This window comes from Tachysurus fulvidraco, chromosome 9 (assembly GCF_022655615.1).
Source record: "Tachysurus fulvidraco isolate hzauxx_2018 chromosome 9, HZAU_PFXX_2.0, whole genome shotgun sequence".
NCBI classification, from domain to species: Eukaryota; Metazoa; Chordata; class Actinopteri; order Siluriformes; family Bagridae; genus Tachysurus; species Tachysurus fulvidraco.
The window spans coordinates 10,207,415-10,221,586 of NC_062526.1; the positions used below are offsets into that span (position 1 = coordinate 10,207,415).

The window sequence follows — 14,172 nt, forward strand, 5'->3', positions numbered from 1 at the left end:
GAGTTAACTTTAAGTTAATACATTAACACAACACAATTTATCTTAAAAACTGAATTGGACTATGTTTTAATACATAGCATTTTATGAATAGATGTTTTTACCTAACCATCTACCTCAATTTTCACAAATGTTGCATCTGCTTTGTGATGCTTTCATGGTTAGGGTTTCTTTTATATTTCCTTCTTATAAGAAATATTCAATTCAAACTATTAACTGGCATTTGCTAATGATGGCTGCTGCTACCAAAGCCTTTTGAAAAACCCAAAAAATTAAGTTTAATTATTCACTGTTAACACAGTCTTAAAATGGATTAGTTTGTATGATTGTGAAAACAGTCCAACAAGAATAAAAGTCAAACAGGTCATAAGAAAAACAGAGAAAATATTATAATAAAGCAAGGAGTAAAATTCCGCTGAGATATTTATTCTCCAAGAAATATATAAATTTTCTGATGGAAATATAAAATAAATCACTGATTGTTAAGGTGCATGTGAAATACATACTCAAATCTAATAAAGATTTTCATTCGCTGAAAGGAAATATTCATAAACCCAATACTAAGAATATGTGTATATGTAATATTTTTTTCCTGCATTGTTCTTACTATGCTACAGATTATGCTATAGACCTTGTGAAATACTGGTCAAACATTGTTTTGCTGTTGATCTTTTGCTAGATATTAGGCTTTCAACCCTCTCATTTAATTTCACAACCAGTCTTCATTTATATACTGTGTGTACGTTTGAGTGGAGAGTACTAAAAATGCAGGCCAAGATTGAATTTTCACATACTGATAAGAATTTCAAGAGTAGAAAGGTTCAAACACGGACAGATTTCTCCTAAAATATGAGAATTAGCTTACAAAATTGGGTCCTTTATTGAGGTCATTTTCTGGACTCAGATACATAATGAAATGCAGTGTACCAAAAAAAAAAAAACGTAACTACTCACTTTTTTGTGACTTCAAGTTTGTTTACAGAGGGAGTGGTGTACATTAGAATTATCCTAAGTCATCTTTGTTGACAGTGAAATCTGGCTGTAGTCTCTCTGAAGCTTCATAATAATTTGTTTGTTTAGTGTGTCACAGCACTGATGTTGATGGGGACAGAAAACATTTAAATATTTTGTAAAAGCTTTCCTCCAGTTTCAAGTTTCATTTTCCCCCATTGATTTCTTTATCAATTTATTTGAATATTTGAGAATTAGCTAGTGCCAATTTAATAGTGCATATGATTTGAATTTTTGTTGGAAAATTTCCCAAATTTTATGAAAAATTGAGCAGTTGTTAAAACTGTAAAAAGCAACTCGGAACATGGGATCAGCCTTGCAAGCTCATAGTTGCTGTTAATCCCTAAATGTTTCATAGCATCTTAATATTTACTGACTTATCATCTGCCATAAAATTAACATTTACCACACCATTTTCTGGCATCCATTTAAGTCCCATCCAATTTTGCATGCAATTTTGCAGTGTTTTCTAATATTACTACTAGTACTAATAATATAATTTAAAGCTAATAAAAAGTATTTTTTCATGTATACCAATATAATTCAGATATATTTATACACAAGTCATTATTGCCATAAATGTAAATTATACAAAATTAACTTTAATTGTTTGTTACTATCAGGAACTTACTGGAGTGAACCCAAAATGCTATGCCGTATGCTGGTATAAAAAAGAAATTATATATATATATATATATATATATATATATATATATATATATATATATATATATATATATATATAAAGGATGAAGGTATTAGGGGTGCTGGAGCAACTGCAATAATAATAATAATAATAATAATAATAATAATAAAACAAAATAATATGCACACATTGCATATATGATGTGTAAAATTCTCCTGCATCCTTAAACCACAGTGTCATCCATATCATAATTTCATGTGTCCTCTACCTTTCAGATTATTCATGTTTCTCAGGGGATTTAGTTGGATAAGATTCTGGTTGTGTGGTTGGATTTGGCCAGAATCCTGAGGGAGCTCCTGCTGGAACATAGCCCGGGACAGCAGGCCCTGGACCGAACTGCGGGGCACTCGGTACTGGATTTGGATAACCCATAGGTGCATACTGAGGATTAAAGGGTGGAGCTGATGGATCAGAATTGAAGTCTGAGGCTGCTGAATTTGGATTTGGATAGAGGTCTGTATAGGAAGGAGGAGGAGCTGGTGGATTTGGACACACAGGTAAAGGGTAGGGACCTGGGTAAAACCCTGGAGCTGGGCCAAAATTAGTGCCTGGGGGACTGGGCCCAAATCCAGGCTGGTGTGGGGGTTGGTTCCATCCTGGTGCACCTGGGTTTCCATAGGGCTGATAAGCTGGCTGGTTTTGCCCTGGAGAAAAAATATAACCTGCAGGAAGAATGGTCACTGGGAATTTGATCTCAGGATCACTTGCATAAGGCACATCCAAATAGACCTGTGGGGGAAAAAAACGTACAAACAAAATATATATGCGCACATACACTTACAGATCCCTCCACTCGTTAATATCACAGCTAAAAGATGCTGTATGGGGGGAAAAAGAAGACGACATTAATACCTTAAACATGTACTCCACTTTCATAATCCTACAGTGCATAATGCTCAAATTCAGATTGTCTGGAAGCGTCAGGTCTTTGTTGACTGTTTGCTTTGATCCAGATGGGATGGGATCACCAACAATTTTAAAAATGGTACGGTAGGAATGGTTGGAGTGACCCTCTGCAAAGAATGACTGTATTTGCTCAAGACTGTACTTCAGTTTGAGATCGCGGGAAGAGGAGTTATTGATGTCACTGGTAACCTTCATGACCTCACCTTTAAAAATGTAAGAATACAGAAAAAGGGAGTTAACAACTGCACATAGCAATATACCTGTGAGTTTTCTTGTGAATTTCATTTTCCAATCAAGACATTAGCTTACCTTGCATATAGCCCATTTTGTCAATTGTTGCATTCACTGAAGTGCTTCCAGAGGAGAAAAGTTTCATCTTTTTGTTGACAGATCCACTCTGTGGGCTCTGAGAGTCAAAGAACAACAACAGTACTGAAATGTAAATAACTTCCTATAGTTTACTTGTAAAACTAGAATATTTTTACAGCATTTCACATAATTAATAGTATATAAGCCTGTACTAAATTTAAATAGATATAGTTATAGGTAGTAAATAAAAAGAATAGATAGTTATATACACTGCTCAAAAAATAAAGGGAACACTTAAGCAACACATCCTAGATCTGAATGAATGAAATAGTCTTATTAAATATTTTTCTTTACATAGTTGAATGTGCTGACAACAAAATCACACAAAAAATATCAATAAAAATCAAATTTATTAGCCCATGGAGGTCTGGATTTGGAGTCACACTCAAAATTGAAGTGGAAAAACACATTAAAGGCTGATCCAACTTTGATGTAATGTCCTTAAAACAAGTCAGAATGAGACTCAGTTGTGTGTGGCCCACACATGCCTGTATGACCTCGCTACAATGCCTGGGCATGCTCCTGATGAGGTGGTGGATGGTCTCCTGAGGGATCTCCCCCAGACCTGGACTAAAGCATCCGCCAACTCCTGGACAGTCTGTGGTGCAACGTGGCATTGGTGGATGGAGCGAGACATGATGTCCCAGATGTGCTCAATTGGATTCAGGTCTGGGGAACAGGCAGGCCAGTCCATAGCATCAATGCCTTCGTCTTGCAGGAACTGCTGACACACTCCAGCCACATGAGGTCTAGTATTGCCTTGCATTAGAAGGAACCCAGGGACAACCGCACAGGCATATGGTCTCACAAGGGGTCTGAGAATCTCAACTCAGTACCTAATGGCAGTCAGGCTACCTCTGGCAAGCACATGGAGGGCTGTGCGGCGCTCCAAGGAAATGCCACCCCACGCCATTACTGACCCACTGCCAAACCGGTCATGCTGGAGGATGTTGCAGGCAGCAGAACGTTCTCCAAGGCATCTCCAGACTCTGTCACATGTGCTCAGGGTGAACCTGATTTCATCTGTGAAGAGCACAGGGCGCCAGTGTCGAATTTGCCAATCTTGGTGTTCTCTGGCAAATGCCAAACGTCCTGCTGTAAGCACAACCCACACCTGTGGATGTTGGGCCCTCATACCACCGTTTGAGAAGAAACATGACCGTTTGACAAGAAACATGCACATTTGTGGCCTGCTGGAGGTAATTTTGCAGGACTCTGGCAGTGCTCCTCCTGTTCCTCCTTGCACAAATGCGGAGGTAGCGGTCCTGCTGCTTGGTTGTTGCCTTCCTACGGCCTTCTCCACGTCTCCTGATGTACTGGCCCGTCTCTGGTAGCGCCTCCATGCTCTGGACACTACGCTGACAGACACAGCAAACCTTCTTGCCACAGCTCACATTGATGTGCCATCCTGGATGAGCTGCACTATCTGAGCCACTTGTGTGGGTTGTAAACTGTCTCATGCTACCACTGGAGCAAAAGCACCACCAGCATTCAAGAGTGACCAAAACTTCAGCCAGAAAGCATTTCCCTGTTGTGTTCCCTTTATTTTTTTGAGCAGTATAGTTTATACTTTTTATTTATATAGTTTATACTTTTTATTCATCTACCTCCTTTTGGTTTTATTTTTATCCTTAATTCCATTTTTTTTTTAATGCTTGAAAACCAGACAGACGTAAAATGCATTTCACTGCATGTCGTACTCTGTATGTATGTGACAAATAAAATTTGATTTGATTTCACTATTGTGGTGTTTAAAACTCCTAAAAATTAAGTGACCCACAGGATCCCCTCACAAGAATTTATAGAGGAAATGTGCATATAGGCTTGGTTTCAGCTGCACGTACCATTAAATTGACACCACTAGACCTTGGCACAAAGAGAATTTCTTTTTTTGCAGTGCGGCCCATTTTCCATGAACGGTCCACTGTGACTTCGAGAATGTACTTTACTGAGCCATGACAGCCGTCAAAAGATGCTGGAAAATTTCTACGGTGGAGAAAACGGCATATGTTATTTTAATGTAATCTTAATTAACTTAAAATTCTAAAAATATTTACAGCTGAACTCGATTCATATTTGGGGTTTTGTCTACAGTTGCACATTTTATCCAGAGGTTCAAGTTCTGCAAACAAAATGTCCATGCTGCAATATTTACATGTAGCTGATCCTTTTATCACGATGTGTGCACTATGTAAATCCAAGCCACTATTTTTCACTATAACCTCCTTTGAGTGATTAGACTTTTTGTGTTGCTGTATGCCATGTTGGACTGTTGCATGCTGAAGGAATGTGTGCTTTAGGATTTCCTCTACTTACTGATTGGTCTGACAAATATTTTGTGTCATTACAAAACGTGTAGGGATTTTTTTTTGCAAAGGTGTTGGTGGTAGGCATACACTGAACTGAGTATTGGTCTTACCAGAGTCACATACAATATTAGATTAGACTGTAGTTTAGTGTTTCGGCAGTGCAGACGGTTCAGGTTCAACTGATGGTATGAGGTTTTTACACACTACCCATTTAGTTCCATTGGTTCCATTAAGTGGTCTGTGCAATATGTAAATACCACATCTTGTCATGAGTTAATGGGTTCACTCATCTGCTGTAACGGCTTTGATATGGGTCAGGGCTGTGATGGATCTGGAAACTTACTCCTTCTCAGAGTGTGTGCAAATGTATGAGAAGGCTAACTAATGTAACTCTCCACTTGACCGACTCAATTTATATCATTTAAAGAGATGAGTATTAAATATGGAATATACTGTCAAGTTTAAACTGCTTATTTTTACATTTATAGCATTTAGAAACCATACTTCTAAAGAGCAACTTACAGGAGTGCTTTGGAGTCATCAAAAGCAGAAATGTAATCAAAAATACATCCTCAACCTTAATCCTAATGTTAGGAATTAGGAGCATTTTTTTATATTATTGCAATTAATTATATAAAATGGTAAACACGCATACTACACAAATTATTGCAAAGCTTTTAGCACTGTGTCTGTTAAGAGTACTTTCTAAATATCTGTTGACCAACCTGGAAATTGCAATCATGATTTCACTAAAACAAAAATTTTTAAATTTCAGAATTGTTGAACTAGAGGTTTTACATACTACTTCAGTGTAGTATTTCTCACAATGACGTATTTGTCTAAAGGGTTTCAGTCCCAAAACATAAAGCATTTTTAAACCCCATCAAAAGCTGTTAAAAGCTAATTCAAAATCACTATACAGTACTTACCCATGGGGCAGTTGAAAGCTAAATGGATAAACATGGTTTCCGGGCTTAACCACATTGCTGTCTGAAAGTCAAAAACAGAAAGAAAAAAAGAGAAATAAAAACATTTACATATGATAAAAGACAAAATAAAGCAGCTAATGTGACAACTGAATAGGAAAAGCAGAGAGCAAAAGCATAACAGACAGATATGCTGAAAGTTGCCAATAATTCCAGAGCTTTTACTTTAATTTGGTAATGTAAGGAACAATACAGAAAACACTTACAGATCTCTCCACTTGTTAATATCACACCGGGATCTTCAGTTCCTGAAAAAAAAAGAAATAAAAAAAAACATACAAAAACATGTACATTTTAATGTTTAATTCTACATGAATTGTATGTCTTTACCGGATGGTAAAGAAGCAGGGTGGACCAAAATGAGAAAACTTAATCATATACTGTAACAAAACATTTATATAATTAGATTAGATTTAACTTTATTGTTGTTACACATTTAGAAGTATAAGGCAACGAAATGCAGTAATGTGAAGACTAAAACGTATTAAAAGCTTTTCGAGATGGAAAAACATTAACTATGTGGAATCAGAACACACCTCACTACATTTACTTTACATTTGACCTCATTTGGTTAATGCTTTTATCCACAGTGACTTTCAATTAAAACAAAATGAAATAGAGCAGTTGAGCAGGTCAGGTGCACAACTTGTTTACCTGCCTAAGTTCTCCCACACCACCAGTAGCTGCATGCATCAGATTCAAAACACTGATGCATATAAAGCATACAATGGCAAAAATGGACCAGCTCCCTATTACTGCAAAATACTTATCATTCCTCTCACTGTATCTTGCTTCCTTTTGTCTACTATATATATATATATATATATATATATATATATATATACACACACACACACACACACACACACACACACACACACACACACACACACACACACACATTATACATATATATACATTTATGTGTATCTATATACACCCTACTGTACATTCTGCCTAATATTTCACACATTATATATATATATATATATATATATATATATATATATATATATATATATACACACACACACACACACACATTATACATTATATATATGTGTGAAATATTAGGCAGAATGTACAGTAGTTAATGTACTGGTTAAGTATTTTAGAGATTAATCTATAAATGCTGTTAACATTTATGTGTATCTATATACACCCTACTGTACATTCTGCCTAATATTTCACACACATATATATATACACACACACACACACACACACACACACACACACACACACACATTATACATTATATATGTGTGAAATATTAGGCAGAATGTACAGTAGGGTGTATATAGATACACATAAATGTTAACAGCATTTATAGATTAATCTCTAAAATACTTAACCAGTAACAGCTTTAAACAGTTTATTAGTATTAGTTTTATATATAAAGCTGCCATGCCCAGCTCTTCAATACATTTCTGACATAATTTATTTATGACAATTCAACATTAGCGGTTCATTCTCAAAAAAATAAAACATTTATGTTGCAATGGTCTAATCAGTTTCAGCATCATGTGTTCGTATCACCACAGTGATAACTGATTTTTTATTTATTTCTTTTTCAGCAACAGAATGTAAAAATAAAATAATGAGTTATCTTTATAGTTAGAAAACTATCTAGATGTAAAGTTTATATACTGTAGGTAAGCAAGGGGATAATTTTACTGAATAATTCCTATTAACCAATTACAAAAACATAAAAATGAACTTAATACATTTTTATTTTGGTATGAAAACATAATTTGATTTAATCTTGTAATGTCTAAAAGAAAACAAGTCAAATTACTTTCAGGGTCAGAATTTGAATAAAACATGTAACAGGTATAAAGTTTATGATTGTAAGTCAGAAACTTTGAAATACAAACATTCTGACATACAGCTGCTGTAGAAATGAAAAAAAATGTGTTGCATTTCTTTTCTTTTACAACCTGGTAGAAATGGACTTCAGCAGAATTATCATTTATCACCTGAAATAAAAACCAACTAGCGGGAACAGGAGGCTCACAGACCGCCTACTCACACTGTTCAGGAAGATTAAAGAGCAAACACACACACACACACACACACACACACACACACACACACACACACACACACACACACACACACAAATATACTGTTTTTGGGTTAAATATATGCACAGTTTCCTAAAATAGCTGTGCCGGCACATTTTACATGTAAATTGAAAACCACATTTTACAGGTTTTCTTTCATCAAAACCGGTTCTTCGTCTTCACTTGCTTATCAGAAATCAGCCACAGTAACATCCGCCAAATCACTCCAGAGTTCATACAGCGGTTTAACCTGTTATTATCTTCAGTATGTGTAACAGCAGTGACTTACCTTTCTTTGAAGGGTCCTGAATGAAATACTGTTTGAGTTTAAAGTATCTTTCAATAGCGCTGTAAGTACGGTGTCGGTCATTCCGATCGCTCCAGCTCACTTTTGCTTCACCTTTACACTTTATGTAAAGGCTTCCAATCGTAACTTCTTTAGTCACTTCGAAACTGACTCGACCATTAATAACATCGCCGTTTGTGAATGTGTTTCTGTTATTAACCGGATCGTAAACGATAGAGAGTTGATTTATCGGTGACATTGTAGTATGGCACACTAACGTAGCCCCAGATCTCCGCCTATAGTGCTAATGAACTGTTAACAACAAAGCCTTACAAACTTCCTTAAGGTTTTTTGTGGAAGGCCTAAAGGGCCAAAGAGTCCAAAGAGTCTCTATGGAAACACAAGTCAGTATACAGTACTCAGGGCTGTAACCATGACTTTTTATTTTTTAAATATTTTTTAATTGGAAAAACAGAAATGGCACTGTACAAACTCCTTCAAACATGTAAACAATTTAACAACAAAACATATATATATGTGGATATGTGTGGAAAGAAAGAAAGAAAGAAAGAAAGAAAGAAAGAAAGAAAGAAAGAAAGAAAGAAAGAAAGAAAGAAAGAATCTTCTCCAGAATTTTCTTTTATGAACTGAAAATGAAAATGCTGACAGATACAGGAAAGTGGATTTAAACCTATTCAGTAGAATCACCAAAACATATCTCATTGCATTTCAGGAACCAAATTTTCTATTATTATTTACATTAACAAATTAAGGGGTGAGTCATCAGGAGAACATTAACACCCATGAATTATAATGCATTAAATGGGATCTCATGGGGGGGCGCTGTTGAGCAGCCAATGGAGTAAGACGTGTGATTTGAGACTCCTGCAGAGTTTATGGTAATTGTTATTTTATATCGCAATTTGGATTACCTTTTTGATATATTCACCCCTGGGATATTGTGTTAAAGCCTTTTTTCACCACTTGGACATAATATCATGGCTGGTAAAACAGCAAAAACCCGTGCCACCACGACCCAACAACTGAGGCCTGCTACACAGGTAGCGACCCCGGACCCTGGGGCTCTGTCTTCACCCCGCAGCTCCACCTCTCCCAGGGAAGTCGCCCAGGTAATTGATGCGGAGTCCCTGAAGCGAGAACTGCTAATCTCTTTAAAGCAAGACATTGCTGAGATTTTTAAGACCGAACTTTGTGCGGCACTGGGTGATGATTTGTCCACAATTAGAGCTGACCTACAGTCAGTAAAAACCCAGCTGGTGAACGATAAGGCCGCTTCAGACGCAGAGTTGGCCGCACTCAGAGGTACAGTGGGAGAAATGGGGGATTCTCTCTCCGTCTGTACTGATGATGTAGCAGAGCTTAAAAGCAACTCGCACATTTAACCGCGGGGTTTGTTTCACTGCAAAATAAGTGTGAGGACCTCGAATCTCGGTCGCGACGAAATAATATTAGGATAGTCGGGATTCCTGAGGATACCGTCATTAACAATACAGTTGTCTCTACACTGCTTAAGGAAACTTTTAAACTTGATGAAACACCGCTGATAGATCGAGCACATAGAACCTCTCAGCCGAAGCCCAAACAAGGTGAGCGACCGCGCACTGTTATTGCCAGGTTTCACTATTCTAGCGACTGTGAGAATGTTCTACGGCGTGCCAGAGAGAGACGACAAGAGGCTGTGGGTGAAATAAAGATGTCCGTTTTCCCCGACCACACGGCCAAGGTGGCCCGGGATCGAGCTGCATTTAATGAGGTCAGGAGGCAATTGCGCGGCCTGGAAGGGGTTCGTTATGGTCTTTTCTTTCCGGCTCGTTTGCGGATTACATATAAAGGCGTGGAAAAAGACTTTGTCTCTGCAGAAGAGGCCAAGAAGTATATAAAAACGATGAACATTGGGTAGCGTTTCAGTTTGCAGTAATACGGCAATATCGGTGTGTGTTTACTTCCTGTTTATATTATGGGGTTTACATTAATAATATTGCCTAATGTTCAGTATTAAGACTCTGCGGGAGTTATCTATCTCTCTACTGCAGCTTAGTCTCAGGCTATTCTCCGAGTTGATGTCACAATCACGTGGCATCAATGTTTTTTTCTCTTGTATAGTTGTCTTTTTTCTTCTTCTTTTCTTTCTCTCTTTTCCCTTTTTTTACTTTCTTTCTTTCTTTCTTTCTTTTTTTTTCGGGGTGTGTATATGTTCATGGGTGTGTGTGTGTGTGTGTGTGGGGGGGGGGGGGTCCTGGCCATTTGGTACTATTCATGTGCACTTAAATGAGTACTGTTAAGTCGAATTCCGGTAATCCTGGTGTAGGCCCATCTGTTCGTTTCACTAGCTGGAATATACGTGGCATGAGTAGCCCATCTAAACGTGGTAAAATTTTTAGTCATTTGAAACGGCTTAATTCCGACATAGTGTTTTTGCAAGAAACTCATCTCAAATCTAAAGATCATTATAGGCTGCAGGTTTCTTGGATAGGGCATGTCTTTCATTCTAACTTTAACTCTAAATCAAGAGGAGTTGCTATTTTGATCAATAAAAATATTCAGTTTCTACCTACTGATGTTATTGCTGATAAAAATGGCAGATATCTTATGGTTGTAGGCATGTTAATGCAAACAAAGGTGCTGCTGGTAAATATCTATGCACCTAACTTTGATGATGTTGAATTCGCCAACAGATTACTTAGTAGCATACCTCATTTAAATTCTCATTTATTGATTTTTGGAGGTGATTTGAATTGTGTACTTGACCCAGTGCTAGATAGATCTAGTTCACGACCAATATCTCAGTCAGCTATGTCAAAATCCTTTTCTGACTTTATGAATCAGAATGGGTTGGTTGACCCTTGGAGAGTTCGTAACCCTTTAACTAAAAAATTCTCCTTTTTCTCTCAGGTTCACCAGTCATACTCAAGAATAGATTATTTCTTCATAGATAACAGCTTGAATTCATCTGTTACTGCCATTGATTATTCAAGTATTTTAATATCAGATCACGCACCACTATTTCTGGATATTCAGCTGTCCACACAGAGATCTACCCCCCCCCCTTTGGAGATTTAATTCTCTATTGTTGGCAGATAACAAATTTTGTGAATTTCTGTCCACTTCTATTGATGAGTTTCTCCTTTTCAATCAGAACGAACTTACATCATCGTCTTTACTTTGGGAGTCACTGAAGGCTTTCCTTAGGGGGCAGATTATTTCATACTCTTCACATTATAATAAAAAACATAAGACCAAGCTTACAGAACTCACTTCTGCCATTGGTATCCTTGACCAAGAATGCGCATCCAATCCCTCTCCAGAACTGTTTAAGAAACGTCTTAACCTTAAGACAGAATTTGATTTGATCTCCACTAAGGAAGTAGAGCGATTGTTATTACAGACACGCGGCACTTACTATGAACATGGGGATAAAGCGAATCGACTATTGGCTCACCAACTGAAACGTCAATCTGCCTCACGTTTGATACCTAAAATTAATAATAATGTTAATGTAATTGTTACAGACCCGGTAGAAATTAATGCCACGTTCAAATCATTTTATACCTCTTTGTATAAATCCGAATTTCCGGATGATATTGATATTATGAATCAGTTTTTGGACAATCTTGAAAACCCTACCATTGATTCTGACCATGTACAAGAACTAGATGCCCCACTCTCCCTTGAAGAAATAAAATTCTCAATTAAAGCGATGCAGTCCAATAAAGCCCCGGGACCTGATGGGTATCCTATTGAGTTCTTTAAAAAATTTGTTAATAAATTAGCACCTCTACTTTTGTCAGTGTTTAATGAATCCTTGGAAAATGGTTTGCTCCCAACTACTATGACCCAAGCTTCGATAGCTCTTCTTTTGAAGAGTGACAAAGATCCAACTTTGTGTGGTTCCTATAGGCCTCTATCTTTGTTAAATGCTGATGTTAAAATTCTGGCAAAAACTATAGCTCTGCGCTTAGAGAGAGTGTTGCCCAGCATTATTTCTGAGGAGCAAAACGGTTTTATTAAGGGACGTCATTTATTTTTTAATACTCGCACTCTTTTAAATATTATTCATACTGTACATTCCGAAACGGTACCTGAGATTGTGATTTCAATGGATGCCGAAAAAGCATTTGATAGGGTCGAGTGGGAGTATTTATTCGCTGTATTAAAAAAATTTGGTTTTGGTAATAAGTTTATTGGTTGGGTGAAATTACTTTATACATCACCTCAAGCCAGCATTCAAACAAACAATGTGCGTTCAGAGTATTTCCCATTAAAACGTGGGACACGTCAGGGTTGCCCTCTCTCTCCATCTTTATTTGCCTTGGCCATTGAACCATTGGCCATTTCATTACGATCCTCTACTTTATTTAAAGGCGTCACTAGGAACGGCATCGAACACAGACTATCATTGTATGCAGATGATTTGTTGCTCTATGTATCAGACCCTGTGTCTGGTCTACCTGGTATCTTGTCCACTCTTGATACATTCAGCTCCTTTTCTGGATATAAATTAAATTTTCAGAAGAGTGAATGCTATCCAATTAACACAACTGCTTTGCAACTTAAGCATCTGGACATGCCCTTCAAAATCAGTCCCGCTGGATTTAGATATCTTGGTATTAATGTGACACGTACATTTTCAGGTCTTTTTTCTGCAAACTTTACTCCACTCGTAACTAAGATGAAGTCTGACCTTCAGAGATGGAATAGTCTGCCTTTGTCTCTGATTGGGAAGATTAATGCTATAAAAATGAATGTTCTGCCTAAATTTCTTTTTTTATTTCTAACAATCCCATTGTTCTTACCTAAACATTTCTTTGACTCATTAGATAAAACGATTAATGCTTTCATTTGGTCCGGGGGATGTCCCAGGGTGCGTAAGTCATTACTCCAGAGATGTAAGTCTAGCGGTGGTCTGGCACTACCAAATTTTCAGTTTTATTACTGGGCAGCACACATCCATAAGATACGGTGCTGGGTTGAGTCACCTCATTTAGCATGGTGTAAGTTAGAAGCCCAGTCATGTTCTTCCTCATCCTCTATACCTGCTCTTATATACTCTTCTCTTCCAATTAAAATTTCTTTGTATGTTAAAAGTTCTGTTGTGTTTAATACTCTAAAAATCTGGTATCAATTTAGGAAACGTTTCAAGTTTGTAACTGCTTCTCCTTTAGGTCCATTATGTAGCAATCATCTTTTCCCCCCTTCGTGTCTGGATTCTTTTTTCTTAGTGTGGTATAGTAAAGGTATACACTGTCTTCTTGACTTATATTCAGAGGGACTTTTCACAGTTTTGCTAATTTGTCGTCATTGTATGGGCTACCTGCCAGCCACCTCTTTAGATATTTTCAAGTTAGGCATTTTGTTCAAAAATGTTTTCCTGGCTTTCCCTCAGCACCACCTCTCCAACACTGGGAAGGTTTGCTTACATATAAATCACAAGGAAAAGGTGCTGTTTCTGAGATTTATAAACATATTCTGGATTTCTGTGACCAAACTACCTCCAAAACAAAGGCTGCTTGGGAGG

The 14,172-nt window shown here is 37.2% G+C and overlaps 1 protein-coding gene across 1 annotated transcript; it reads right to left on the reverse strand.

Moving 5' to 3' along the window:
- Positions 1-402: 402 nt before the first annotated feature.
- LOC113637597 (arrestin domain-containing protein 3-like) lies at positions 403-8,962 on the reverse strand. Its single transcript, XM_047819056.1, has 7 exons — positions 8,640-8,962; positions 6,491-6,532; positions 6,228-6,288; positions 4,834-4,975; positions 2,930-3,026; positions 2,567-2,823; positions 403-2,443 (listed from the first exon to the last, which is right to left on the reverse strand). The coding sequence occupies exons 1-7, from the start codon at positions 8,893-8,895 to the stop codon at positions 1,931-1,933; spliced, it is 1,368 nt and encodes a 455-aa protein (XP_047675012.1). The 5' UTR covers positions 8,896-8,962; the 3' UTR covers positions 403-1,930.
- Positions 8,963-14,172: the final 5,210 nt, after the last annotated feature.